The sequence below is a fragment of the Petromyzon marinus genome, unplaced genomic scaffold (genome assembly GCF_048934315.1).
Source record: "Petromyzon marinus isolate PM22_M1 ecotype Great Lakes invasive population unplaced genomic scaffold, UKy_Petmar_22M1.pri1.0 PM_Scaffold_17, whole genome shotgun sequence".
NCBI lineage: Eukaryota > Metazoa > Chordata > Hyperoartia > Petromyzontiformes > Petromyzontidae > Petromyzon > Petromyzon marinus.
Window position 1 is genome coordinate 1,358,704 of NW_027423135.1, and position 27,690 is coordinate 1,386,393.

At 51.9% G+C, this 27,690-nt stretch overlaps 2 protein-coding genes across 4 annotated transcripts; one reads left to right on the plus strand and one right to left on the minus strand.

Annotated features, from left to right (window-relative positions):
* The first annotated feature begins 624 nt into the window (after positions 1 to 624).
* LOC116956770 (zinc finger HIT domain-containing protein 1-like) lies at positions 625 to 12,065 on the plus strand. Its single transcript, XM_032978561.2, has 5 exons — positions 625 to 843; positions 6,886 to 7,059; positions 7,719 to 7,798; positions 8,842 to 9,014; positions 10,182 to 12,065. Exons 1-5 carry the CDS (start codon positions 819 to 821, stop codon positions 10,201 to 10,203), a joined length of 474 nt encoding a protein of 157 aa, XP_032834452.1. The 5' UTR covers positions 625 to 818; the 3' UTR covers positions 10,204 to 12,065.
* A 2,779-nt stretch (positions 12,066 to 14,844) lies between these two features.
* PIGX (phosphatidylinositol glycan anchor biosynthesis class X) lies at positions 14,845 to 27,215 on the minus strand. 3 transcript variants are annotated; one of them, XM_076063670.1, is made up of 5 exons: positions 26,864 to 27,215; positions 22,394 to 22,457; positions 21,066 to 21,436; positions 19,716 to 19,819; positions 14,845 to 16,508 (listed from the first exon to the last, which is right to left on the minus strand). In XM_076063670.1, exons 1-5 carry the CDS (start codon positions 26,913 to 26,915, stop codon positions 16,365 to 16,367), a joined length of 735 nt encoding a protein of 244 aa, XP_075919785.1. In that variant the 5' UTR covers positions 26,916 to 27,215; the 3' UTR covers positions 14,845 to 16,364. The 3 variants fall into 3 exon arrangements, with proteins under 3 accessions (XP_075919785.1, XP_075919784.1, XP_032834444.2); XM_076063669.1 differs by having other exon boundaries at positions 14,845 to 16,511; positions 26,864 to 27,213; XM_032978553.2 differs by having other exon boundaries at positions 14,845 to 16,514; positions 26,864 to 27,212.
* Positions 27,216 to 27,690: the final 475 nt, after the last annotated feature.

Here is a 27,690-nt window from a genome sequence, read left to right on the forward strand (position 1 = left end):
TATATAGCGAGATAACACCCTTAGCTCACTGGAATAAACTGCCCTTAGTACACTAAGCAACTATTTAAAACTAAACTAATTTTTAGTTAACATTTTTGACTTAAAACTTTCGTGACTGCAGGAATTCAAATTCTTGGTTCTTTCGGTAAAAGTCACGTAGAAAAATAATAATAATAATTTTCAGTTTATTTTAAAATTTAAATGTATTTTATTATTTTTACGTGACTTTACCGAAAGAACCAAGAATTTAATTTAATTGTTAGTTTGCCTGCAAGCAAACCACGTGACTCTCAATATCGTCATTTCCGGCAGTCGCAGCCTCATCGTCTTCTTCTGCCGGAAGACGGTAGACGGACCGGTAGACGTCTTCCGGAAGAAGCAGAGAGAGACAAACGAGGCGACATTCAACACGGCAGTAACAACTTCTTCTGGAAGATGCCACCAAAACAACAAATTAATCTTCCGGTAGCGGAAGACTCTAACCGTCGCTTATAGGCTGAGGCCAGTGTGACGTCTTCCTCTTCCGGATGATGCTCAATCTTGGAAGAGGTTCGCAGAAACAGACGGTAGAATCTTCCGGAAGATAGGGCAGGAGCCATTGAATGCATCTTCCGGAAGACGCCGCCGCTTAAACACCGCAATTGGTGGTGTTGACATCTTGTTGACATCTTCCTCTTCCGGAAGACATCTTCCGGAAGAGAGAGACCTCCCCGCCTGCCCATAGACCAAGGCGAGTGGACAACTTCCTCCTCCGGAAGACATCTTCCGCCACAGGAAGACGCTGCCAAAAAAACGCTACCCGATGTAAACACTGCAAGATGGTGGACAAGAGGCGCGAGTCTGGTAGGAGACGTCCGTTGGACGTTGCGAGGAGACGTCCGTTGGACGTTGTGAGGAGACGTCCGTTGGACGTTGTGTAGGAGACGTCCGTTGGACGTTGTGAGGAGACGTCCGTTGGACGTTGTGTAGAGACGTCCGTTGAACGTTGTGAGGAGACGTCCGTTGGACGTTGTGTGGAGACGTCCGTTGGACGTTGTGAGGAGACGTCCGTTGGACGTTGTGAGGAGACGTCCGTTGGACGTTGTGAGGAGACGTCCGTTGGACGTTGTGAGGAGACGTCCGTTGGACGTTGTGAGGAGACGTCCGTTAGACGTTGTGAGGAGACGTCCGTTGGACGTTGTGAGGAGACGTCCGTTGGACGTTGTGTAGAGGCGTCCGTTGGACGTTGTGAGGAGACGTCCGTTGGACGTTGTGTAGAGACGTCCGTTGGACGTTGTGTAGAGACGTCCGTTGGACGTTGTGTAGGTGACGTCCGTTGGACGTTGTGAGGAGACGTCCGTTGGACGTTGTGAGGAGGCGTCCGTTGGACGTTGTGAGGAGGCGTCCGTTGGACGTTGTGTAGGAGACGTCCGTTGGACGTTGTATAGAGACGTCCGTTGGACGTTGTGTAGGAGACGTCCGTTGGACGTTGTGTAGAGACGTCTGTTGGACGTTGTGTAGGAGACGTCTGTTGGACGTTGTGTAGAGACGTCCGTTGGACGTTGTGTAGAGACGTCCGTTGGACGTTGTGTAGGAGACGTCTGTTGGACGTTGTGTAGAGACGTCCGTTGTGTAGAGACGTCTGTTGGACGTTGTGTAGGAGACGTCCGTTGGACCTTGTGAGGGAGACGTCCGTTGGACGTTGTGAGGGAGACGTCCGTTGGACGTTGTGAGGAGACGTCCGTTGGACGTTGTGAGGAGACGTCTGTTTGATGTTGTGTAGAGACGTCCGTTGGACGTTGTGTGGAGACGTCCGTTGGACGTTGTGAGGAGACGTCCGTTGGACGTTGTGAGGAGACGTCTGTTTGATGTTGTGTAGAGACGTCCGTTGGACGTTGTGTGGAGACGTCCGTTGGACGTTGTGTAGGAGACGTCTGTTGGACGTTGTGTAGAGTAGTATATTGTTCATTGTGTAGAGGAGTCTATTGTTCATTGTGTATAGAAGTCTATTGTTCATTGTGTAGATGAGTCTATTGTTCATTGTGTATAGAAGTATATTGTTCATTGTGTAGGGGAGTCTATTGTTAATTGTGTAGATGAGTCTATTGTTCATTGTGTAGAAGAGTCTATTGTTCATTGTGTATAGAAGTCTATTGTTCATTGTGTAGGGGAGTCTATTGTTCATTGTGTAGAGGAGTCTATTGTTCATTGTGTAGAGGAGTCTATTGTTCATTGTGTAGAGGAGTCTATTGTTCATTGTGTAGAGGAGTCAATTGTATGTTGTGTAGAACAGTATTGTACATTTTATCGAACAATCTATTGTGCATTGTGTACAGGAGTCTATTGTGTAGATGAGTCTATGTATTATGTCGATGAGTTTTGAACATTGTATAGAGGAATCTATTGTACATTTTATAGAAGAGTCTATTGTATAGAGAAGTCTATTGTTCTTTGTGTGGAGTCTATTGCACGTTGTGCAATAGACAATCCGGCTCCCCACCGTACCCAAGTTCTCTGCTGACGCCTTACACACTTCAATTCATCGTAGAAACCTTAGCAGTGCGTCGCAGAACTTATTAGAAACGCCCAGGACAAGGAGCGGCATTGCTTCTCGTCGTCATTTCGAACGCCACCCCCCCCCCCCCCCCCCCCAATGCACATCCGTAAAGATCGATCAGTTTTCACAAGCTTTCATTTAACTCGCTCTGTCTGTTGACGTTGTTGGATTCTCAAATCTTGCAACTCAATTTTACCCCACTTCCCAATGTGCTATCGACTACAAACTTGGTATGCTTATGTCATTCTGATGACAATACTATATTCTATCATAAAAAATATATATTTTTAAACATTATTTTTTATATGTTATGTTTCGGCTTGGGTCTAATTGTCCACGGCCAACTGGCGTTGGCTGTAATCGGTCCACGGTCCCCTTACGTTGTGGCAAGATTCGGGGCCACTTCCTGGAGTCGTGGAGTTCTGCCATTACTAGTTGGGTACATTTCATTAAAGCGTGTTTAAAAAAAAGTAAAAAAAAAATATTACTTATTTCGTTCGTCTGAAGGTGCATCTCTTGAGCTCGACATTGAACCTCCCAGTGTCCCCGATCTGACACTCAGCGCAGTGTCCTCGATCTGACACTCAGCTCAGTGTCCCGCTCAGTGTCCCCGATCTGACAGTGAGCTCAGTGTCCCCGATCTGACAGTGAGCTCAGTGTCCTCGATCTGACACTCAGCTCAGTGTCCCCGATCTGACAGTGAGCTCAGTGTCCCTGATCTGACACCACTCAGTGTCCCCGATCTGATACTCAGCTCGGTGTCCTCGATCTGACACTCAGCTCAGTCTCCCCCGATCTGAGAGTGAGCTCAGCGTCCCCGATCTGACAGCTCAGCGTCCCCGATCTGCCAGTGAGCTCAGCGTCCCCGATCTGCCAGTGAGCTGAGTGTCCCCGATCTGACAGTGAGCTCAGCGTCCCCGATCTGACAGTGAGCTGAGTGTCCCCGATCTGCCAGTGAGCTCAGCGTCCCCGATCTGACACCACTCAGTGTCCCCGATCTGACAGCTCAGTGTCCCCGATCTGACAGCTCAGTGTCCCCGATCTAACACTCAGCTCAGTGTCCTCGATCTGACACTCAACTCAGTCTCCCCCGATCTGAGAGTGAGCTCAGCGTCCCCGATCTGACAGTGAGCTGAGTGTCCCCGATCTGACAGTGAGCTCAGCACCCCGCATCAGAATTGCATCTTCGGTCCGCATCAGAATTGCATCTTCGGTCCGCATCAGAATTGCATCTTCAGTCCGCAACATTGCGCGCGTTATAAATTACATTATTATTGTGCAGAGACTATTGTACATTGTATAGAGGAGTCTATTGTACATTGTATAGTCTATTGTACTTTATATAGAGGAGCCTATTGTACATTGTATAGAGGAGGCTATTGTACATTGTACAGTCTATTGTACTTTGTATAGAAGAGCCTATTTTGCATTGTGTAGAGGAGTATGTTGTACATTGTATAGAGTAGCCTATTGTTCATTGTGTAGAGGAGGCTATTGTACATTGTATAGTCTATTGTACATTGTATAGTCTATTGTACATTGTATAGAGGAGTCTATTGTACATTGTATAGTCTATTGTACTTTATATAGAGGAGCCTATTGTACATTGTATAGAGGAGGCTATTGTACATTGTACAGTCTATTGTACATTGTATAGAGGAGCCTATTGTTCATTGTGTAGAGGAGGCTATTGTACATTGTATAGTTTATTGTACTTTGTATAGAGGAGCCTATTGTTCATTGTGTAGAGTCTATTGTGCATTGTATAGTCTATTGTACATTGTATAGAGGAGCCTATTGTGCATTGTGTAGAGGAGGCTATTGTACATTGTATAGTCTATTGTATAGAGGAGCCTATTGTTCATTGTGTAGAGTCAATTGTGCATTGTATAGTCTATTGTACATTGTATAGAGGAGCCTATTGTGCATTGTGTAGAGGAGGCTATTGTACATTGTATAGTTTATTGTACTTTGTATAGAGGAGCCTATTGTTCATTGTGTAAAGTCTATTGTGCATTGTATAGTCTATTGTACATTGTATAGAGGAGCCTATTGTTCATTGTGTAGAGGAGTATGTTGTACATTGTATAGTCTATTGTACATTGTATAGAGGAGCCTATTGTGCATTGTGTAGAGGAGTATGGTGTACATTGTATAGTCTATTGTACATTGTATAGAGGAGCCTATTGTGCATTGTGTAGAGGAGTATGTTGTACATTGTATAGTCTATTGTACATTGTATAGAGGAGCCTATTGGGCATTGTGTAGAGGAGTATGTTGTACATTGTATAGTCTATTGTACATTGTTTAGAGGAGCCTATTGTGCATTGTGTAGAGGAGTATGTTGTACATTGTATAGTCTATTGTACATTGTTTAGAGGAGCCTATTGTGCATTGTGTAGAGGAGTATGTTGTACATTGTATAGTCTATTGTTCATTGTGTAGAGGAGGCTATTGTACATTGTATAGTTTATTGTACTTTGTATAGAGGAGCCTATTGTTCATTGTATAGAGGAGGCTATTGTGCATTGTATAGAGGAGCCTATTGTGCATTGTGTAGAGGAGTATGTTGTACATTGTATAGTCTATTGTACATTGTATAGAGGAGCCTATTGTGCATTGTGTAGAGGAGTATGTTGTACATTGTATAGTCTATTGTACATTGCTTAGAGGAGCCTATTGTGCATTGTGTAGAGGAGTATGTTGTACATTGTATAGTCTATTGTACATTGTATAGCGGAGCCTATTGTTCATTGTATAGAGGAGGCTATTGTACATTGTGTAGAGGAGTATGTGGTACATTGTATAGTCTATTGTTCATTGTGTAGAGGAGGCTATTGTACATTGTATAGTTTATTGTACTTTGTATAGAGGAGCCTATTCATTGTATAGAGGAGGCTATTGTGCATTGTAAAGAGGAGCCTATTGTTCATTGTATAGAGGAGTATGTTGTACATTGTATAGTCTATTGTACATTGTATAGAGGAGCCTATTGTTCATTGTGTAGAGGAGTATGTTGTACATTGTATAGTCTATTGTACATTGTATAGAGGAGCCTATTGTGCTTTGTGTAGAGGAGTATGTTGTACATTGTATAGTCTATTGTACATTGTATAGAGGAGCCTATTGGGCATTGTGTAGAGGAGTATGTTGTACATTGTATAGTCTATTGTACATTGTTTAGAGGAGCCTATTGTGCATTGTGTAGAGGAGTATGTTGTACATTGTATAGTCTATTGTACAATGTTTAGAGGAGCCTATTGTTCATTGTATAGAGGAGTCTATTGTACATTGTATAGTCTATTGTACATTGTATAGTCTATTGTACATTGTATAGTCTATTGTACATTGTATAGTCTATTGTACATTGTATAGAGGGGAACGGCTTTGTTCTCGACACCCACCCATGGATAGGGAGGGAGTTCCATCGCCCATCTGTGTGTGTTCCACCAACCCTCCACACAGCACTGAATGATCACAGGCAGCCGCGTGTGTAGTAGCGTAGCCGCCATTCGTCACTAAGTTAGGGTGACATCACCACAGCGCTTGTGCCAGGCCAGGTGCACTTTGAGGCCACGCTGCTGGCAGGAGGTCTCGGGATAGACCCAGCAGGTGCCATGGGTCTACTGACTGGCAGATGCACCACCAGCTGTACCCCCTACTGCGCTCACCGCCATCACCACCACCGCCACCATCACCACCACCATCACCACCAACGCCATGACCACCACCGCCATCACCGCCACCATCATCACCATCACCACCACCACCATCACCACCAACACCATGACCACCACCGCCATCACCGCCACCATCATCACCATCACCACCACCACCATCACCACCAACGCCATGACCACCACCGCCATCACCACCATCACCGCCACCATCACCAACGCCTCCACCATCACCACCACCACCGCCGCCATCGCCACCGCCACCATCACCACCGCCACCGCCATCACCACCGCCATCGCCTCCATCACCATCACCGCCACCACCGCCGTCACCACCACCATCACCGCCACCATCACCAACGCCACCACCATCACCACCGCCACGGTCACCACCGCCACCACCACCGCCACCATCGTCACCGCCGCCGCCATCGCCACCGCCGCCACCGCCATCGCCGCCACCATCACCACCACCACCATCACCACCGCCACCATCACCACCACCATCACCACCATCACCACCACCACCATCACCACCACCACCATCACCACCACCGCCGCCATCACCGCCGCCACCATCACCACCGCCCCCACCACCACGACCACCGCCCCCGGCTAGACGGGGTTGACGTTGGCCGCGCTGCTGACGAGCGCCGGTGCGGGCGCCGTCAGTGCGCTTGCAGGAGGGCGGCCAGCGGCGCGTCCTGGACGGCGCCGCGCGCCAGCGCCGCCTGGCGCGCCAGCTGGACGCGCTGGAGATGGACAACTTCCAGGAGGACCCTCACTCTCACCTGCTGGCGGGCCCTGCCGCTCGACTGCCCAGCTTCCAGGACCCCGAACAGCCCGGTGAGCAAACACGCGCTCCTGCTGCTGCTTGTGTGTGGTGTGTGTGTGTGTGGTGTGTGTGGTGTGTGTGTGTAGTGTGTGTGTGTGTGTTGTGTGTGTGGTGTGTGTGGTGTGTGTGGTGTGGTGTGTGTGGTGTGTGTAGTGTGTGTGTGGTGTGTGTGTGGTGTGTGTGGTGTCTGTGGTGTGGTGTGTGTAGTGTGTGTGGTGTGGTGTGTGTGTGTAGTGTGTGTGTGTGTGGTGTGTGTGTGTGTTGTGTGTGTAGTGTGTGTGTGGTGTGTGTGTGTGTAGTGTGTGTGGTGTGTGTGGTGTGTGTGTGTGGTGTGTGTGTGGTGTGTGTGATGTGTAGTGTGTGTGTAGTGTGTGTGTGGTGTGTGTGTGTGTGGTGTGTGTGTGGTGTGTGTGTGTGGTATTCTGTATGTGCTGTGTGTGTGCTGTGTGTATGTGCTGTGTGTGTGTGTGTATATTCTGTGTGTGCTGTGTGTGTGTATTCTGTTTGTGCTGTGTGTGTGTATGCATGTGTGTATGTGCTGTGTGTGTGTATTCTGTGTGTGCTGTGTATGTGCTGTGTGTATGTATGTATGTGCTGTGCGTGTGTATGTGTGTGCTGTATGTGCTGTGTGTGTGTATGTGTGTGCTGTGTGTTCGGTGCTTACCCCAAGGTCGCAAACGCAAGAAATTGAGAGGCGATCACTTCAAGTTGAGATTCCGTAAAACATTCCAGGCCCTGCTGGAGGAGGAGGTGAGTGAGTGGGTGAGTAGGTGAGTGGGTGATTGGGTGGGTGAGTGGGTGGGTGGGTGGGTGAGTGGGTGATTGGGTGGATGAGTGGTTGAGTGAGTAGGTGGGTGAGTGGGTGAGTGAGTAGGTGGGTAAGTGGGTGAGTGGGTGAGTGAGTGGGTGGGTGAGTGGGTGAGTGGGTGGGTGAGTGGGTGAGTGGGTGAGTGGGTGATTGGGTGGGTGAGTGGGTGGGTGGGTGAGTGCGTGAGTGGGTGGATGAGTGGGTGAGTGGGTGAGTGGGTGGATGAGTGGGTAAGTGAGTAGGTGGGTGAGTGGGTGAGTGAGTAGGTGGGTAAGTGGGTGAGTGGGTGAGTGAGTGGGTGAGTGGGTGGGTGGGTGAGTGGGTGAGTGGGTGAGTAGGTGGGTGGGTGAGTGGGTGAGTGGGTGGGTGAGTGGGTGATTGGGCGAGTGAGTGGGCGGGTGAGTGGGTGGGTGAGTGGGCGGGTGAGTGGGTGGGTGAGTGGGTGGGTGAGTGAGTAGGTGGGTGAGTGGGTGGGTGAGTGGGTGGGTGAGTGGGTGGGTGAGTAGGTGGGTGAGTAGGTGGGTGGGTGAGTGGGTGGGTGACTGAGTAGGTGGGTGAGTGGGTGAGTGGGTGAGTGGGTGGGTGAGTGAGTGGGTGGGTGGGTGAGCGGGTGGGTGAGTGAGTGGGTGGGTGGGTGAGTGAGTCAGTGAGTGGGTGAGTGAGTCAGTGAGTGGGTGAGTGAGTCAGTGAGGGGGTGCGTGTGTGTGGGGAGCGGCAGTGTAGCGGTTAGCGCTACGCTGCGCTACAAACCTGGCGACCCGGGTTCGATTCCCGCTCGCGGCTCAGCATCAATGACGATTATCCGAACCGGTCCTGGGCCTCCCCCTAGGTCGACCCAGCCTCAAACGAGCTCCCGGGCTGCCATGGCGATGTTGAGCCTCGTCCACCGGGGGGAGACGGCCGGGCGGCCGGGGCCTCCCCCGAAGGTCCGTCGAGAGGCTACCGGGGGGACCCCCCCCCCCCCCCCCCCACTTTGTCTTTGTAGAACCTGTCGGCGAGTGAGGGGGGCCCCAGCTACCTGACGGTGGGGGTGCCGCCGTCCCCGCGGCCCCCGCGCCGCTTCTGTGCCGTGTGCGGGTTCCCGGCGGCGTACACGTGCGTGCCGTGCGGGGCGCGGTGCTGCTGCGTGCGCTGCCTGGCGGTGCACCACGACACGCGGTACGCTCGCGCGCGGACACACACGCAGACACACACACGCAGACACACACACACAGACACACACACAGACACACACACGCAGACACACACACACACACGCAGACACACGCAGACACACACGCGCGGACACACACACAGACACACACACACAGACACACACACAGACACACACACACACACACAGACACACACACAGACACACACACGCACCCAGACACACGCAGACACACGCACGCAGACACACGCACGTACGTACGTACATGCACACACACGCACACATGCACGCACGCATGCACACACGTGCACACACCTACACGCATGCACGTATAGACCGACACGCGTACACACGCGTACACACGCACGACACACACATGTACACAACAACAACAACCGCCATTCGCCACTAAGTGGCGGTGACGTCACCACGACGCCTGTGCACACACTCACGCGCACACTCACACGCACACTCACACAAACAATCACAAAAACAAAGACAAAGACCCCCCATATAGCCTTAACAGACTGTAGGGGCAAGTGCTGTTAGCGAGCACCTATGAAGGCCGGAACGGTACACGAGGGGGTGGGTGGCCAGCACCGCGCCCGACCGCCTTTGTCTCCCTAGTGGCGATGTTTACACACCGCACCAGGTACTCATTTGAGGCTGAGTCGACCTAGGGGAGGCCCGGGACCGGTTCAGATAATCGTCACTGGTGTTGGCCGTGAGCGGGAATCGAACCCGGGTCGCCAGGTTCATAGCGCAGCGCGCTAACTGCTACACTATCGCTCCCCACACACACTCACTCACACACACAAACACTCACACACACTCACACACAACAACAACAACAACAACCGCCATTCGCCACTAAGTGGCGGTGACGTCACCACGACGCCCGTGCCAGGCCATGTGCACCCTGAGGCCACGTGAAGTGTCGAACGCCCGCGGGCAGGAGGTCACGGGGCAGACCCAGCAGGTGCCACGGGTCGACTGACTGAGACGACTGGCTGACACACCAACGTACACGTGTACACACGCACGTAGACACGCACACGCGCGTACATACGCACACGCGCGTACACACACGTGACGATGGAGCTATGAGCGTTGTTTTTGCCACGTTGTTGTTGGTGTGTTTCTAATGCGCGTGTGCGTTCGTGCGTTCGCAGGTGCCTGAAGTGGACAGTTTGAAGCGTGCGCCGTTCGTAGAATTGCCGGCGAAAAGGGTCCCGCAGATTGAAACCGCGTAGCCCGAGCCATTGACGCTTTTGCCGATTGCATTGCCCTTGTACTGCCCCCTTTTGTTGGCGGCCTTTAGCTCCAAAGCGCCGGTGAGACAGAGCCACGAAGGAGGCTGCAGCTCTGGTGTAGGCCTGTGCGTTACATCGCTATCGAAGCGTTTGTTTGTTTAGCATTGATCTAGCAGTGCCGGATTTTCCTCGTACAGGGGTGGGCAAATTTTTTTACTCGCGGCCCACAATGGGTTCTAAAATTCGACAGAGGGGCCGCGCCCAGTAACGGATGGACGGAGTGTTCTGTGTGAACTAAATGTAAATGGCGTGTTAAAAAATCATTACGTGAGAGGATTCGGCCTTCAACAGGCAGCAAAGCATTTGCACGCAAGGCAATTTAACGAATTGCACGAACGTGGACGATGCAGAAAAGCGTGTTGTAACTCGCGGTCAAAGTGCGCCATCTGATGGGGAAATGGGGGCATCACAGGAGAAAGGTAAAATTTAATTTAATAATAATAATTATTCATAATAAAGGTTTTTGGGTTAGATCGCGTTTATTTATAAATGTGTCGTAACCCTCCACCACCCGACACGGCCAATCAGCAAAAAGTGAATCCACATTTACAGTTTGAGTACTCTTCAACACACCGGTGGGCTAAAGTAGTGAATTATTTGTCTTTTGTCAACGTGACACCTTTTTTTGCTGATTGGCCGTGTCGGGTGGTGGAGGGTTACGACACATTTATAAGTAAACGCGATCTAACCCAAAAACCTTTATTATGAATAATATTGGTCGCGAAAGCCTCCTACGTGTTAAACCAATAATAATAATTATATTTGGACAAGCTTCGGCGGGCTGTGATTAAAAAGCCCAACGGGCCGTATAAAGCCCCGGGGGCCGTACTTGGCCCACGTCTGGTCTAGTAGCAAAAGTAGCGACGTTTGTAGCCACTTGGGGCCCCGCACTCTCAAGGGCCCCGCACTGAACGCTTTCAAGCTATCAATTCCACGTTGAGTGATTCTGCACTTGCTCCGGTGCTACACTGCCATAGCGCCTTCAACTTTTACGAACGATCGGGGGTGTTTGAGGTTAGCGATCTGTCGTATTATCTGGCTGTGTAGCAAATGAAAACAAAAAAAACGGTTACTTCACTATCCGGGCCCGCTGCACGCCGCTCAACGATCTTACATTAACATGCAAATTTTTACCGGGCGGCCCTTTGATTGGCGGGAAAGCCACCACCGTCACGGCCGCCGCCCACCACTCGCATTCTCATTGGCTGCCGACGTTTGGGCTACGCCCATTTCAAACCTTTACCAGCGGTTCACCTTGAGAGGCGAAACCCCCTTTTCCTGATTTTGACCGCTTGTGAGCGGTTTCTTTCTCATTTCCTTTGAACCGACCTCCGCGGCTTTACCGAAAGACCCCAAGGGATTTGAATTCCCTGCCGTCGCGAAAGCTCCCTCGAGCCAACATTTTGTACTGCGCAAGTTGAAAATTTGCGTTTTAACGTTTCGTTTTAAAAAAAAATGCAAGGCCCCCCCTTTACGGCACATGCTACGTGCCCCCCCCCCTTGTGCCGGTCGCCGTTCTCCCGCCTCGACACCCGGCGCAGACGCGAGGGCACGGAGGACGCCGTGGCTCTGGTGGAGGCCCAGTCCGCTTCTGCCTCCCTTGTCCGTCTTTCCTCCCTCCTTACCTCTCGGTGGACTTGTATATGTGTATGCCTACCGACCGTGTACCTTGTATTTTTCATTCTATCCACGCTGGCACGTGCAATCCAAAGGTTGAACACGAAATTTAAGGCTCTTCTGAAATTCGTGGTCCGCCAGGAAGTGTCTAACTGTGTTGTTGGCCTGACCGGATGTGCTTCACGTAATTGTTTTGCTCAGGTTTGTTGAATTCTCGTCTCTCATCTTTTTTTTCTTATTTGGTTCTTTCGGTAAAGTCACCACCACGTAGAATGAGAATAAAATAATACATTAATAGAATAAAATAACACGATAAAATTCTCACGACGTTTCGGCCACAACGCAAGTGGCCTTCTTCAGGTGAAAGGAACAGACCTGTCGGGACGACAGAGCTTCAATGAACGTTGTTAAGATTTGTAGCGTCTTTTTAAGCTGGTTTAGAGAAGTGAGGCACCTTGACAAAGGGGTTTACATATCAAACAGGAGAATTTAGCATTGAAATAGCTGAGTGATTAGCTTTTGACTGGTCACAGAAATAGCTATGTTAAAGTCAAAGCCTACACATCCACAGAGGCACCTAGTACAAATCAAACATGATAATTTAGCATTGAAATAACTGAGTGATTAGCTTGTGACTGGTCATAGAAATAGCTGTGTTAAAGTCAAAGCCTACACATCCACAGAGGCACCTAGTACAAATCAAACATGATAATTTAGCATTGAAATAGCTGAGTGATTAGCTCGTGACTCCGTGATTTGTTCTTGACACCTGATGAAGATCGCTTGCGTTGTGATCGAAGCGTCGTGATTGTTTTTTCTTTTAATATAATTTTTTTAATTGTATTTCTACATACGTGACTTTACCGAAAACACCAATGAGTAGTCTTATCGAAGCACCTTGCACCGCAAGGTTGACGTGTCCTTCGTGCAGGTGGGAGGGTTGTCCGATTTGGTGTTTGGGCATCTCAGCACCTCCTGTGCTATCGCCAGGACGGGCAAAGCCTCGTCTTTTGAAAACCAGAATTGACCCCGTGTCTCTGGGTGAGCGCACGCGTGTCTACGCTCGCTAGAAAGCACTTGCCCCGGCAAGTCTGTGGAGGGTACACGGGGGGTCTTTGTCTTTGTATGTTCGCGGACAGCACTTGCCCTGGAAAGTCTGTGGAGGCTACACGGGGGGTCTTTGTCTTTGTATGTTCGCGGACAGCACTTGCCCCGGCAGTCTGTGGAGGCTACACGGGGGATCTTTGGCTTTGTATGTTCGCAGACAGCACTTGCCCCAGCAGTCTGTGGAGGCTACACGGGGGGTCTTTGTATGTTCGCGGACAGCACTTGCCCCGGCAAGTCTGTGGAGGCTACACGGGGGATCTTTGGCTTTGTATGTTCGCAGACAGCACTTGCCCCAGCAGTCTGTGGAGGCTACACGGGGGATCTTTGTATTTGTACGTTCGCGGACAGCACTTGCCCCGGCAGTCTGTGGAGGCTACACCGGGGACCTTTGTATGTTCGCGGACAGCACTTGCCCCAGCAGTCTGTGGAGGCTACACGGGGTGGGGGGTCTTTGTCTTTGTTCTTAGATGGGAGCAGTGGCGCAGCGGTTAGTGCTACGCTGCGCTACCAACCCAGCGAGTTCGATTCCCGCTCTGGGCCAACACCGGTGACGATTATCCGAATCTGTCGTGGGGCTCCCTTAGGTCGACTCGGCCTCAAACGAGTACCCGGTGTAGCGGTGCGTAGTAAACGTCGCCACCCACTGGGGGAGACAAAGGCGGCCGGGCGTGGTTGCTGGCCACCCACCCCCTCGTGTACCACAGTGCCGGTAGCCTTCATAGCTGCCAATGATCCATCCTTGGTTTAGCCTGCAGGCTGGATCGTGCGAGGAGCTCACAAATCCGTGAGAGATCCGGGCACGGTCCCAGCAGTGAGCTCCTCCGGCCAGGCGAGGCTGCGTTGGCTGGGTCACGTAGCCACCGCATGGCCCAGCAGACACCGCATGGCCCAGCAGCTTCTGATTGGCCGCACAGAGGGGGCTAAACGGGCACGGCACGGGCTGGAGAAGAGATGGAGTGATGTGGTACAGGAGGACGTGGAGCTGAGTGGACTTGCCGATGACTGGTACCAGCGGTGTCAAGATCGGCCTCTGTGGAGGAGGCTCGTGAAGGACGCTACTGGGCAGTTGGAGGCAGTCGCCCTCCAACAACAACGGAGGGCGGAGGAGCGACGCTCACAACAACGAGCGGAGCGCCGGGCGGATAAAACGCAGTGGGGGGGGGGCACAGGTGGTGCATCAGCCAGTCACCTCAGTCAACCCACGGCACTTGCTGGGTCTGTCCCGTGTTGTCCTGCACCTAGCCTGGCACAGCAGTCAACCCATGGCACCTGCGTCCGTCCGTGACCTGCCTCAAAGGTGCACCTAGCCTGGCACAAGCACCGTGGTGTCATCACCGCCACTTAGTGGTTGTGTATTTGCATGCGTGTGTTTCTATTTGAGTGTTTCATGGGAGTGTTTATATTTATGCGTGCGTGCATGTGTGTGCGTGCCTGTGTGCGCGTGCCTGTGTGCGTGCGTGCCTGTGTGTGTGTGTGCGTGCGTGCCTGTGTGTGTGTGCGTGCGTGCCTGTGTGTGCCTGTGTGTGTGTGCGTCTGCGTGTACATCATGGGGAGCGGTCGGCGCTATGAACCCGGCGACCCGAGTTCGATTCCCGCTCACGGCCACCAACACTGGCGGGTGAAGATGATTTACCCGGCCTCGGAGCTGGCCACCCACGCCTCCTCGCGCGCCCTTGGCTGCTGCTGCTGCTGCTACTCACAGCACTTGCCCCAAAGTCTGTTGCAGGCTACACGGGGGAGCTTCGTCTTTGTGGACGCAGTAGGCATAGAAACTAACGATTCAGGAAAGATGCCAGGAAAACTTTTAAAAAATTTCTATTTATTCGTGAATTGAAATTTTTTTGCACGAAGAAAATGAGAAACGTGAACGGAGTTAAAAAAAATTTACGCGCGTGGCTGCGCGAGCCCTCCACCACCCAGCGGCAGAGCCAATCAAATCAGGGGGGGGAGGGGGAACTGGACCCCCCCCCCACCACAGAGTTGGATCGTACCAACTGAGCCTCGGCACAGGGGTGGGAGGGGGAACTGGACCCCCCCCCCCTCCAAAAGAGGTGGATCATACCAACAGCCTCGTCACACACTGGGGGGGGGGGGGGCAACGGGACCCCCCCTTCCACAGTTGGATCGTACCAACTGAGCCTCGGCACAGGGGTGGGGAGGCAACTGGACTCCCCCCCCCCCCTTCCAAAGAGGTGGATCGTACCAACTGAGCCTCGGCACTGGGGGGTGGGGGGGCAACTGGACCCCCCCCCCAATCACAGAGTTGGATCGTACCAACTGAGCCTGAGCACAAGGTCCGGGGGGGGGGTGTGTGGGCAGACTCGTGCATCATGATAATAATAAAGTGCCGTCACACACGGTGGGCCGCGTTCTTGGCGGTCCCCCTGGCCCCAGTGTCAGGAGACTCGCAGCATCACCCACAGCATCACCCACAGCGTCACCCACAGCGTCACCCACAGTGTCAATCACCCACAGTGTCAATCACCCACAGTGTCAATCACCCACAGCGTCACCCACAGCGTCACCCACAGTGTCAATCACCCACAGCATCACCCACAGCGTCAATCACCCACAGCGTCACCCACAGCGTCACCCACAGCGTCAATCATCCACAGCATCACCCACAGTGTCAATCACCCACAGCGTCACCCACAGCGTCAATCACCCACAGCGTCACCCACAGTGTCAATCACCCACAGCGTCAATCACCCACAGCGTCACCCACAGTGTCAATCACCCACAGCGTCACCCACAGTGTCAATCACCCACAGCGCCAATCACCCACAGTGTCACGACACCCACGGCACCCCCCACGGCATCACGGCACCCCTCACAGTGTCACGACATCCACAGCATCACCCACAGCATCAATCACCCACAGCATCATCCACAGCATCAATCACCCACAGCATCATCCACAGCATCAATCACCCACAGCATCATCCACAGCATCAATCACCCACAGCATCATCCACAGCATCAATCACCCACAGCATCATCCACAGCATCAATCATCCACAGCATCAATCACCCACAGCATCATCCACAGCGTCAATCACCCACAGCGTCACCCACAGTGTCAATCACCCACAGCGTCACCCACAGTGTCAATCACCCACAGCGTCACCCACAGTGTCAATCACCCACAGCGTCACCCACAGTGTCAATCACCCACAGTGTCAATCACCCACAGCATCACCCACAGTGTCAATCACCCACAGCGCCAATCACCCACAGCATCATCCACAGTGTCACGACACCCCCCACGGCACCCCCACGGCACCCCCCACGGCACCCCCCACAGCACCCCCCGCAGTGTCAGGGCCTCGTGCTGCTGCTGGCGTGCAGCAGCAGGAGACAGCAGCCCAGGGTGGTGAGCAGCGTCAGGGCCAGCACGGCCGGCTCGTGGTCCAGGCTGCCCACGGGGACGGACAGCGCCTGCGGGCTGACCTCCTCCTGCTGCTGCTGCTGCTCCTCGCCAAGAGGGGGAGACCAGGGCCAGGCGGGGGGCACCAGCAGGAGGAGAGGGCGGGGGGAGTGGGGGGTCCGGTGGGGAGAGAGATCGTCAGCCATGTTCTGTACACTGGTGGATCAAGTGGCTCTCGAGAGTTGGTGTCACGCAGAGACCCACACAGAGACCCACACAGAGATCCACAGACTCACACAGAGACTCAAACAGAGACCCAGAGACTCACACAGACTCGCACAGAGAGCCATAGACTCACACAGACTCACACACAGACCCACAGACTCACACACAGACCCACAGACTCACACACAGACCCATAGACTCACACAGACTCACACACAGACCCAAAGACTCGCACAGACTCATACACAGACCCATAGACTCACACACAGACCCATAGACTCACATAGACTCACACAGACCCAGAGATTCGCACAGACCCATAGACTCACACAGACTCACACAGACCCAGAGACTCGCACAGACTCATACACAGACCCATAGACTCACACACAGACCCAGAGACTCGCACAGACTCATACACAGACCCATAGAGTCACACACAGACCCATAGACTCACACACAGACCCATAGACTCACACAGACTCACACACAGACCCATAGACTCACACACAGACCCAAAGACTCGCACAGACTCATACACAGACCCATAGACTCACACACAGACCCATAGACTCACATAGACTCACACAGACCCAGAGATTCGCACAGACCCATAGACTCACACAGACTCACACAGACCCAGAGACTCGCACAGACTCATACACAGACCCATAGACTCACACACAGACCCAGAGACTCGCACAGACTCATACACAGACCCATAGAGTCACACACAGACCCATAGACTCACACACAGACCCATAGACTCACACAGACTCACACACAGACCCATAGACTCACACACAGACCCAGAGACTCGCACAGACTCACACACAGATCCATAGACTCACACAGACTCACACACAGACCCATAGACTCACACAGACCCAGAGACTCACACAGACCCATAGACTCACACACTCATAGACTCACACAGACTCATACACAGACCCATAGACTCACACAGACTCATACACAGACCCAGAGACTCACACAGACTCATACACAGACCCACACACAGACCCATAGACTCACACAGACTCATACATAGACTCACACATAGACCCAGAGACTCGCACAGACCCATAGACTCACACAGACTCATACACAGACCCAGAGACTCACACAGACTCATACACAGACCCAGAGACTCACACAGACCCAGAGACTCATACACAGACCCAGAGACTCGCACAGACTCACACACAGACCACAGACTCACACACAGACCCAGAGACTCACACAGACTCACACACAGACACAGACTCACACAGACTCATACACATACCATAGACTCACACAGACTCACACACAGACCCAGAGACTCACAGACTCACACACAGACCCAGAGACTCACACAGACTCACACACAGACCCAGAGACTCACACAAACTCACACACAGACCCATAGACTCACACAGACTCACACACAGACCCATAGACTCACACAGACTCACACACAGACCCAGAGACTCACACACAGACCCATAGACTCACACAGACTCACACACAGACCCATAGACTCACACAGACCCAGAGACTCACACACAGACCCAGAGACTCACACACAGACTCACACACAGACCCAGAGACTCACAGAGGTCCATACTCGCACGGGTCATGTGTGCACGTCTCACATCGTCTCTGAACAGGTGTGCGCCACTCACGTCATCGTTAGTAAGGTGTGTGACGTCATAGTCGTTACTAAGCTGTCTATGACGTCATCGTCGTTACTAAGCTGTGTGTGACATCATCGTCGTGACTAAGCTGTGTGTGACATCATCGTCGTGACTAAGCTGTGTGTGTGACATCATCGTTGTGACTAAGCTGTGTGTGTGTGACATCATCGTCGTGTCTAAGCTGTGTGTGTGACATCATCGTCGTGACTAAGCCGTGTGTGTGTGACATCATCGTAGTGTCTAAGCCGTGTGTGTGTGACATCATCGTCGTGACTAAGCCGTGTGTGTGTGACATCGTCGTGACTAAGTCGTGTGTGTGTGACATCATCGTCGTGACTAAGCCGTGTGTGTGTGACATCATCGTGACTAAGCCGTGTGTGTGTGACATCATCGTCGTGACTAAGCCGTGTGTGTGTGACATCATCGTCGTGACTAAGCCGTGTGTGTGTGACATCATCGTCGTTTCTAAGCCGTGTGTGTGTGACATCGTCGTGACTAAGCTGTGTGTGACATCATCGTCGTGACTAAGCCGTGTGTGTGTGACATCATCGTCGTGACTAAGCCGTGTGTGTGTGACATCATCGTGGTGACTAAGCCGTGTGTGTGTGACATCATCGTCGTGACTAAGCCGTGTGTGTGTGACATCATCATCGTGACTAAGCCGTGTGTGTGTGACATCATCGTCGTGACTAAGCCGTGTGTGTGTGACATCATCGTCGTGACTAAGCTGTGTGTGACATCATCGTCGTGACTAAGCTGTGTGTGTGACGTCATCGTCGTGACTAAGCTGTGTGTGTGACATCGTCGTGACTAAGCTGTGCGTGACATCATCGTCGTGACTAAGCTGTGTGTGACATCATCGTCGTGTCTAAGCTGTGTGTGACATCATTGTCGTGTCTAAGCTGTGTGTGACATCATCGTCGTGTCTAAGCTGTGTGTGACATCATCGTCGTGACTAAGCTGTGTGTGACATCGTCATGACTAAGCTGTGTGTGACATCATCGTCGTGACGAAGCTGTGTGTGTGTGACATCATCGTCGTGACTAAGCTGTGTGTGCGACATCATCGCCGTGACTAAGCTGTGTGTGACATCATCGTCGTGACGAAGCTGTGTGTGACATCATCGTCGTGACTAAGCTGTGTGTGACATCATCGTCGTGACGAAGCTGTGTGTGTGTGACATCATCGTCGTGACTAAGCTGTGTGTGACATCATCGTCGTGACGAAGCCGTGTGTGTGTGACATCATCGTCGTGACTAAGCTGTGTGTGTGTGACATCATCATCATGTCTAAGCTGTGTGTGTGTGACATCATCGTCGTGACTAAGCTGTGTGACATCATCGTCGTGACGAAGCTGTGTGTGACATCATCGTCATGACGAAACCGTGCCCCACTCACGGCGACGAGGGTGGCTCTCCTCCACAGGCAGACCGTTTGGTTGGTGGCCGAGCAGGGGCCCTCCGTGACGTCACGCGGAGCCGCCCCGTCACACGGCCGCCCCGCTGGGGGAACGATTGGGGGAGAGATTGGGTGAGCGGGTGGGCCATGGTCGAGTGTGTGGGTGAGCGGGTGGGCCATGGTCGAGTGTGTAGATGGTCGAGTGTGTGGGTGAGCGGGTGGGCCATGGTCGAGTGTGTAGATGGTCGAGTGTGTGGGTGAGCAGGTGAGCCATGGTCGAGTGTGTAGATGGTCGAGTGTTTGGGTGAGCGGGTGGCCCATGGTCGAGTGTGTAGATGGTCGAGTGTGTGATTGAGCGGGTGGGCCATGGTCGAGTGTGTAGATGGTCGAGTGTGTGAGTGAGCGAGCGAGCGGGCGATTGAACGGATGGGTGGTAATTGAACGGGTGGGTGGGTGATTGAACAGGTGGGTGGTAATTGAACAGGTGGGTGGGTGATTGAACGGGTGGGTGGTAATTGAACAGGTGGGTGGGGGATTGAACGGGTGGGTGGTAATTGAACAGGTGGGTGGATGATTGAACTGGTGGGTGGGTGATTGAACTGGTGGGTGGGTGATTGAACGGGTGGGTGGGTGATTGAACTGGTAGGTGATTGAACGGATGGGTGGGTGATTGAACGGGTGGGCGGGTGATTGAACGGGTGGGCGGGTGATTGAACGGGTGGGCGGGTGATTGAACGGGTGGGCGGGTGATTGAACGGGTGGGCGGGTTATTGAACTGGTGGGTGGGTGATTGAACTGGTGGGTGGGTGATTGAACGGGTGGGTGGGTGATTGAACTGGTGGGTGGGTGATTGAACGGGTGGGCAGGTGATTGAATGGGTGGGTGGGTGATTGAACGGGTGGGCGGGTGATTGAACGGGTGGGCGGGTGATTGAACTGGTGGGTGGGTGATTGAACTGGTGGGTGGGTGATTGAACTGGTGGGTGGGTGATTGAACGGGTGGGCGGGTGATTGAACTGGTGGCCGGGTGATTGAATTGGTGGGTGGGCAAGCGAGTGGGGTGAGCGAGCGGGCGGGCGAGCGAGTAGGTGAGCGGGCGGGCGAGTGGGTGTGCGAGCAAGAGGGCGAGCGAGCGAACGAGTGAGTGGGTGTGCGGACGAGTGTGCGAGCGAGCGAACGAGTGGACGAGCGAGTGGGTGTGCGAGCGAGAGGGCGAGCGAGCGAACGAGCGTGCGGGCGAACGAGCGTGCGAGTGAACGAGCGTGCGAGCGTGCGAGCGAACGAACGAGCGTGCGGGCGAACGAACGAGCGTGCGAACGAGCGTGCGGGCGAACGAGCGTGCGGGCCTTACGGGAGTCGCACGGCAGCAGCACGAGGGGGCCGCCGAGCAGCACGTGGGCGCGAGGCGGCCGGCCGGGCTGTGCGGGCGCGTGGTAGCGCAGGTGGACGGGCAGGGAGACGTTGGCCGTCCAGGCCGGTCCCCCGCCGGCGGCGCCGGTGCCGGCGGCGGCGGCGGAGATGAACACCAGGAGCTGGAGCGGAGCGGCGCGCGAGGCCGGAGCCTCCACGTCCACGCGGGACAGGAACACGGCCTGGGAGTGGCGCGCAAACTCCGACCCCGAGAGTTCGTAGGGGTCGGAGTAGAGGCCGGCGGGGAGAGTCTCCCGCAGCAGCACCACCTGCGGGGCTGGGCCCCGGCCCGAAACGACGGACACCAGCTCCCTGGGGTGTGCGGTGGGTGGGGGGGTGGAGAGCGAGACACACGGGGAGAGACGCGGGGACACATGCACACACACACAGATAGACACACAGTCACACACACAGAGACACACACATACATACACACACAGAGACACACACACACACACACAAAGGTCCCCCGTGTAGCCTGCAACAGACTGTTGGGGCAAGTGCTGTTAGCGAGCAGCACCTATGAAGGCCGGAACGGCACACGAGGGGGTGGGTGGCCAGCACCACGCCCGGCCGCCTTTGTCTCCCCGGTGGCGACGTTTACCACACACCGCACCGGGTCACTCGTTTGAGGCCGAGTCGACCTAGGGGAGGCCCGGGACCGGTTCAGATAATCGTCACCACCGGTGTTGGTAGCCGTTGAGTGTAGCGCAGCACACTAACCGCTATACTACCACCACCATCTCCACCGCCTGTTGTAAGTCTATGGGGTCTCTGTGTGAGACTATGCATCTGTGTGCGGGTGTGTGGGTGTGTGGGGAGCGGTGGTGCAGCGGTTAGCGCCACGCTGCGCTATGAACCCGGCGACCCGAGTTCGATTCCCGCTCATGGCCAACACCAGTGACGATTATCTGAACCGGTCCCCGGGCCTCCCCTAGGTCGACTCAGCCTCAAATGAGTACCTGGTGCGGTGTGTAGTAAACATCGCCACTGGAAAGACAAAGGCGGTCGGGCGTGGTGCTGGCCACCCACCCCCTCGTGTGCCGTTCCGGCCTTCATAGGTGCTCGCTAACAGCACTTGCCCCTACAGTCTGTTACAGGCTACACGGGGGATCTTTGTCTTTTTTTGTGTGTGTGTGTGAGAGTCAGGGCTTTGGGTTTCTGTGCCAGTCTCCTACTGGATCTACGTTCGTTAATGGGGCCCCGGGCTAGTGGCTAGGAGATGTCATCTCCCTCGCCCTGTGTGCAGGAGGTCGTGGGTTCACTCACCGATGGAAGCCCGAGTTGAGAACTCTCCTCGTCACTTGTACAAGCCCGGTCTCCTGCGAGTCACCTACGCACGGTCGAGTCAGCAGCAGAGCGCTCGGGTTGGGTATGGCCCGATGGGGAGCTCTCGCTCGGTTAAATTGAGGACGTCGCTTGCACAGAGACGGTGAGTCCAAAATCGAGGGGGGGTTTTTGTTTTGGGGGGGGGGTTTGGTCGCGTAAATATATAAATGTGTCGCTAAACCCGCCACCGCCCGACACAGCCGACTAGTAAGGTTTGTGTCACGTAAACAGAACGTGGCCAATTCGTTACTGGTGCAGTGACAGGGGGAGTCAGCCTGCAGTGTGAGTGGACTGGTGGCCACGGGAGGTAGTGACAGGGGAGTCAGCTGTGAGTGTGAGTTGACTAGTGGCCACGGGAGGTAGAGACAGGGGAGTCAGCTGTGAGTGTGAGTGAACTTGTGGCCACGGGAGGTAGTGACAGGGGAGTCAGCTGTGAGTGTGAAGGGACTGGTGGCCATGGGAGGTAATGACAGGGGAGTCAGCTGTGAGTGTGAGTGGACTGGTGGCCACGGGAGGTAATGACAGGGGAGTCAGCCTCCAGTGCGAGTGGACTGGTGGCCACGGGAGGTAATGACAGGGGAGTCAGCTGTGAGTGTGAAGGGACTGGTGGCCACGGGAGGTAATGACAGGGGAGTCAGCCGTGAGTTTGAGTGGACTGGTGGTCACGGGAGGTAATGACAGGGGAGTCAGCTGTGAGTGTGAAGGGACTGGTGGCCACGGGAGGTAATGACAGGGGAGTCAGCTGTGAGTGTGAGAGGACTGGTGGCCACGGGAGGTAGTGACAGGGGAGTTAGCTGTGAGTGTGAAGGGACTGGTGGCCAAGGGAGGTAATGACAGGGGAGTCAGCTGTGAGTGGACTGGTGGCCACGGGAGGTAGTGACAGGGGAGTCAGCTCTGAGTGTGAAGGGACTGATGGCCACGGGAAGTAATGACAGGGGAGTCAGCTGTGAGTGTGAAGGGACTGGTGGCCACGGGAGGTAATGACAGGGGAGTCAGCCGTGAGTTTGAGTGGACTGGTGGCCACGGGAGGTAATGACAGGGGAGTCAGCTGTGAGTGTGAAGGGACTGGTGGTCACGGGAGGTAATGACGGGGGAGTCAGCCTGCATCGCGAAGGGACTGGTGGCCACGGGAATGATCGAGAACCGGAGCGTGGTCAGGTGACGGAAGAGGACGGCAGTCTGCTGGCAGAGCGAGCGGTCTAGGACCAGCGAGCAGGTTCCGGAGTGGGGGCGTGGCCTCCTGTCGCTATATAAGGGGGAGATGCGCGGGAGACTCGGGGCTGTTGCGGTGGGGGGGGGTCTCCGCCTGTTCGAGCGAACGCCTCTTCAATAAAATAAACCATCTCAAGAGAGTGTGTCGAGTCGTCATTACACGAGAACAGCAGCACCGGTGTGTTGGAGGGCAAATCCACGTCGGAGTACACTAGTGCTGTACTAGTACACTACACTATACACTACACTATACACTACACTATACACTACACTACACACTACACTACACACTAGTGCTGTACTAGTACACTACACTATACACTACACTATACACTACACACTAGTGCTGTACTAGTACACTACACTATACACTAGTGCTGTACTAGTACACTACACTATACACTACACTATACACTAGTGCTGTACTAGTACACTACACTATACACTACACTATACACTAGTGCTGTACTGTACACTACACTATACACTACACTAGTGCTGTACTAGTACACTACACTATACACTAGTGCTGTACTAGTACACTACACTATACACTACACTATACACTATTGCTGTACTAGTACACTACACTATACACTAGTGCCGTACTAGTACACTACACTATACACTACACTACACACTAGTGCTGTACTAGTACACTACACACTACACTATACACTACACTATACACTAGTGCTGTACTAGTACACTACACTACACACTACACTATACACTAGTGCTGTACTAGTACACTACACTACACACTACACTATACACTAGTGCTGTACTAGTACACTACACTATACACTAGTACTGTACTAGTACACTACACTATACACTACACACTAGTGCTGTACTAGTACACTACACTACACACTAGTGCTGTACTAGTATACTACACTATACACTAGTGCTGTACTAGTATACTACACTATACACTACACTATATACTAGTGCTGTACTAGTATACTACACTATACACTACACTATACACTACACTATACACTAGTGCTGTAATAGTACACTACACTATACACTACACACTAGTGCTGTACTAGTACACTACACTATACACTACACACTAGTGCTGTACTAGTACACTACACTATACACTACACTACTATACACTACACACTACACTATACACTAGTGCTGTACGAGTATACTACACTATACACTACACTACACACTGTACTGTACTAGTACACTACACTAGACACTACACTATACACTAGTGCTGTACTAGTATACTACACTATACACTACACTATACACTACACACTAGTGCTGTACTAGTATACTACACTATACACTACACACTAGTGCTGTACTAGTACACTACACTATACACTACACACTAGTGCTGTACTAGTACACTACACTATACACTACACTATACACTAGTGCTGTACTAGTACACTACACTATACACTACACACTAGTGCTGTACTAGTACACTACACTATACACTACACTATACACTACACACTATACACTACACACTATACACTACATACTACACTATACACTACACTATACACTACACTATACATTACACTATACACTACACTATACACTACACTATAATACACTACACTATACACTACACTATACATTACACTATACACTATATACTACACTATACACTACACTATACACTAGTGCTGTACTAGTACACTACACTATACACTACACACTAGTGCTGTACTAGTACACTACACTATACACTACACACTAGTGCTGTACTAGTACACTACACTATACACTACACACTAGTGCTGTACTAGTACACTACACTATACACTACACACTAGTGCTGTACTAGTACACTACACTATACACAAGTGTTGTACTAGTATACTACACTATACACTACACACTAGTGTTGTACTAGTACACTACACTATACACTAGTGCTGTGCTGTACTAGTACACTACACTATACACTACACTATATATTACACTATACACTAGTGCTGTACTAGTATACTACACTATACACTACACTATACACTAGTGCTGTACTAGTACACTACACACTACACTATACACTACACTATACATTACACTATACACTACACTATACACTACACTATACACTAGTGCTGTACTAGTACACTACACTACACACTACACTATACACTACACTATACACTACACACTAGTGCTGTACTAGTACACTACACTATACACTAGTGCTGTACTAGTACACTACACTACACACTACACTATACATTACACTATACACTACACTATACACTACACTATACACTACACTACTATACACTACACTATACACTACACTATACACTAGTGCTGTACTAGTACACTACACTACTATACACTACACTACTATACACTACACTATACACTACACTATACACTACACTATACATTACACTATACACTACACTATACACTACACTATACACTACACTATACACTACACTATACACTACACACTAGTGTTGTACTAGTACACTACACTATACACTAGTGCTGTGCTGTACTAGTACACTACACTATACACTACACTATATACTACACTATACACTAGTGCTGTACTAGTATACTACACTATACACTACACTATACACTAGTGCTGTACTAGTACACTACACACTACACTATACACTACACTATACATTACACTATACACTACACTATACACTACACTATACACTAGTGCTGTACTAGTACACTACACACTACACTATACACTACACTACTATACACTACACTACTATACACTACACTATACACTACACTATACACTACACTATACACTACACTATACACTAGTGCTGTACTAGTACACTACACTATACACTACACTACTATACACTACACTACTATACACTACACTATACACTACACTATACACTACACTATACATTACACTATACACTACACTATACACTACACTATACACTACACTATACACTACACTATACACTACACTATACACTACACTACACTATACACTACACTACTATACACTACACTATACACTACACTACTATACACTACACTACTATACACTACACTACTATACACTACACTATACACTACACTATACACTACACACTAGTGCTGTACTAGTAACGAATTGGCCACATTCGACGCCACCTCACCCCGAACACAACAACCTCGACTTCGTGTTCACGAGAGGACGAGACTCAAGGGGGGAGATCTCACCTGCAGTAGCCAACATCAGCAGCAGCAGGTGGTACAGGGCGGATCTCAACATCACCGACGCGCCCACAACACCATCAACACCATCACCAACGTGCCCACATCACCATCATCACCATCAACACCATCACCACCCACGCCGCCTACCCCTAACTAAGATGGCGACGCGGCCACCTCACCCCCTTACTTCCCGTTTAGTAACCTTCGGTCGTCACTAACCGCCCTGAAGGCAGCTTTCGTGGTTAAAAAGTGAAGAATTATCGAGAGGAATCTGCCTCAGGGGCATTATTTGATCGCGAAGCTAGAACCGCGCGCGCGTGCTACCTCAGCCGTGACGTCACCCGATGAAGCTAACGCTGTGACGTCATCCGGAAGCGTTCCTCGGCAACGGCTTGAACGCGCCGACGTCGCATCGCCCTATGGGGTTTTTAGTTACGTCATGTCACGCCACGCGCAAAAGCTTGGACACGATGACGTCACCGGGACCGTATCAAACGTGGTGACGTCGCCTGACATCCGGACCGCGATAACGTATTTGGGAGATTCTCAAACGCGATGACGTTGCCCGATTACGACGTCATCGCGTTCAAGCGATTCGGGTGAGACGCTTCCAGAAAACGAGTTTTACGTCACGTCCCCTGAACGATTAAACGTAATGACGTCACGTAACGGATGTATCACTTTGCTTGGTGCGCGATGACGTCACTCGAAAAGCGCGGTGACGTCAAATATAAACGTTCGCCGCTCGTTTGTTAATGCGTCATGTCGCACCAATCGGTTGCAGGCGCGGGCGTCGTGATGAAGATAAAAATAATCATCATGATGACTGC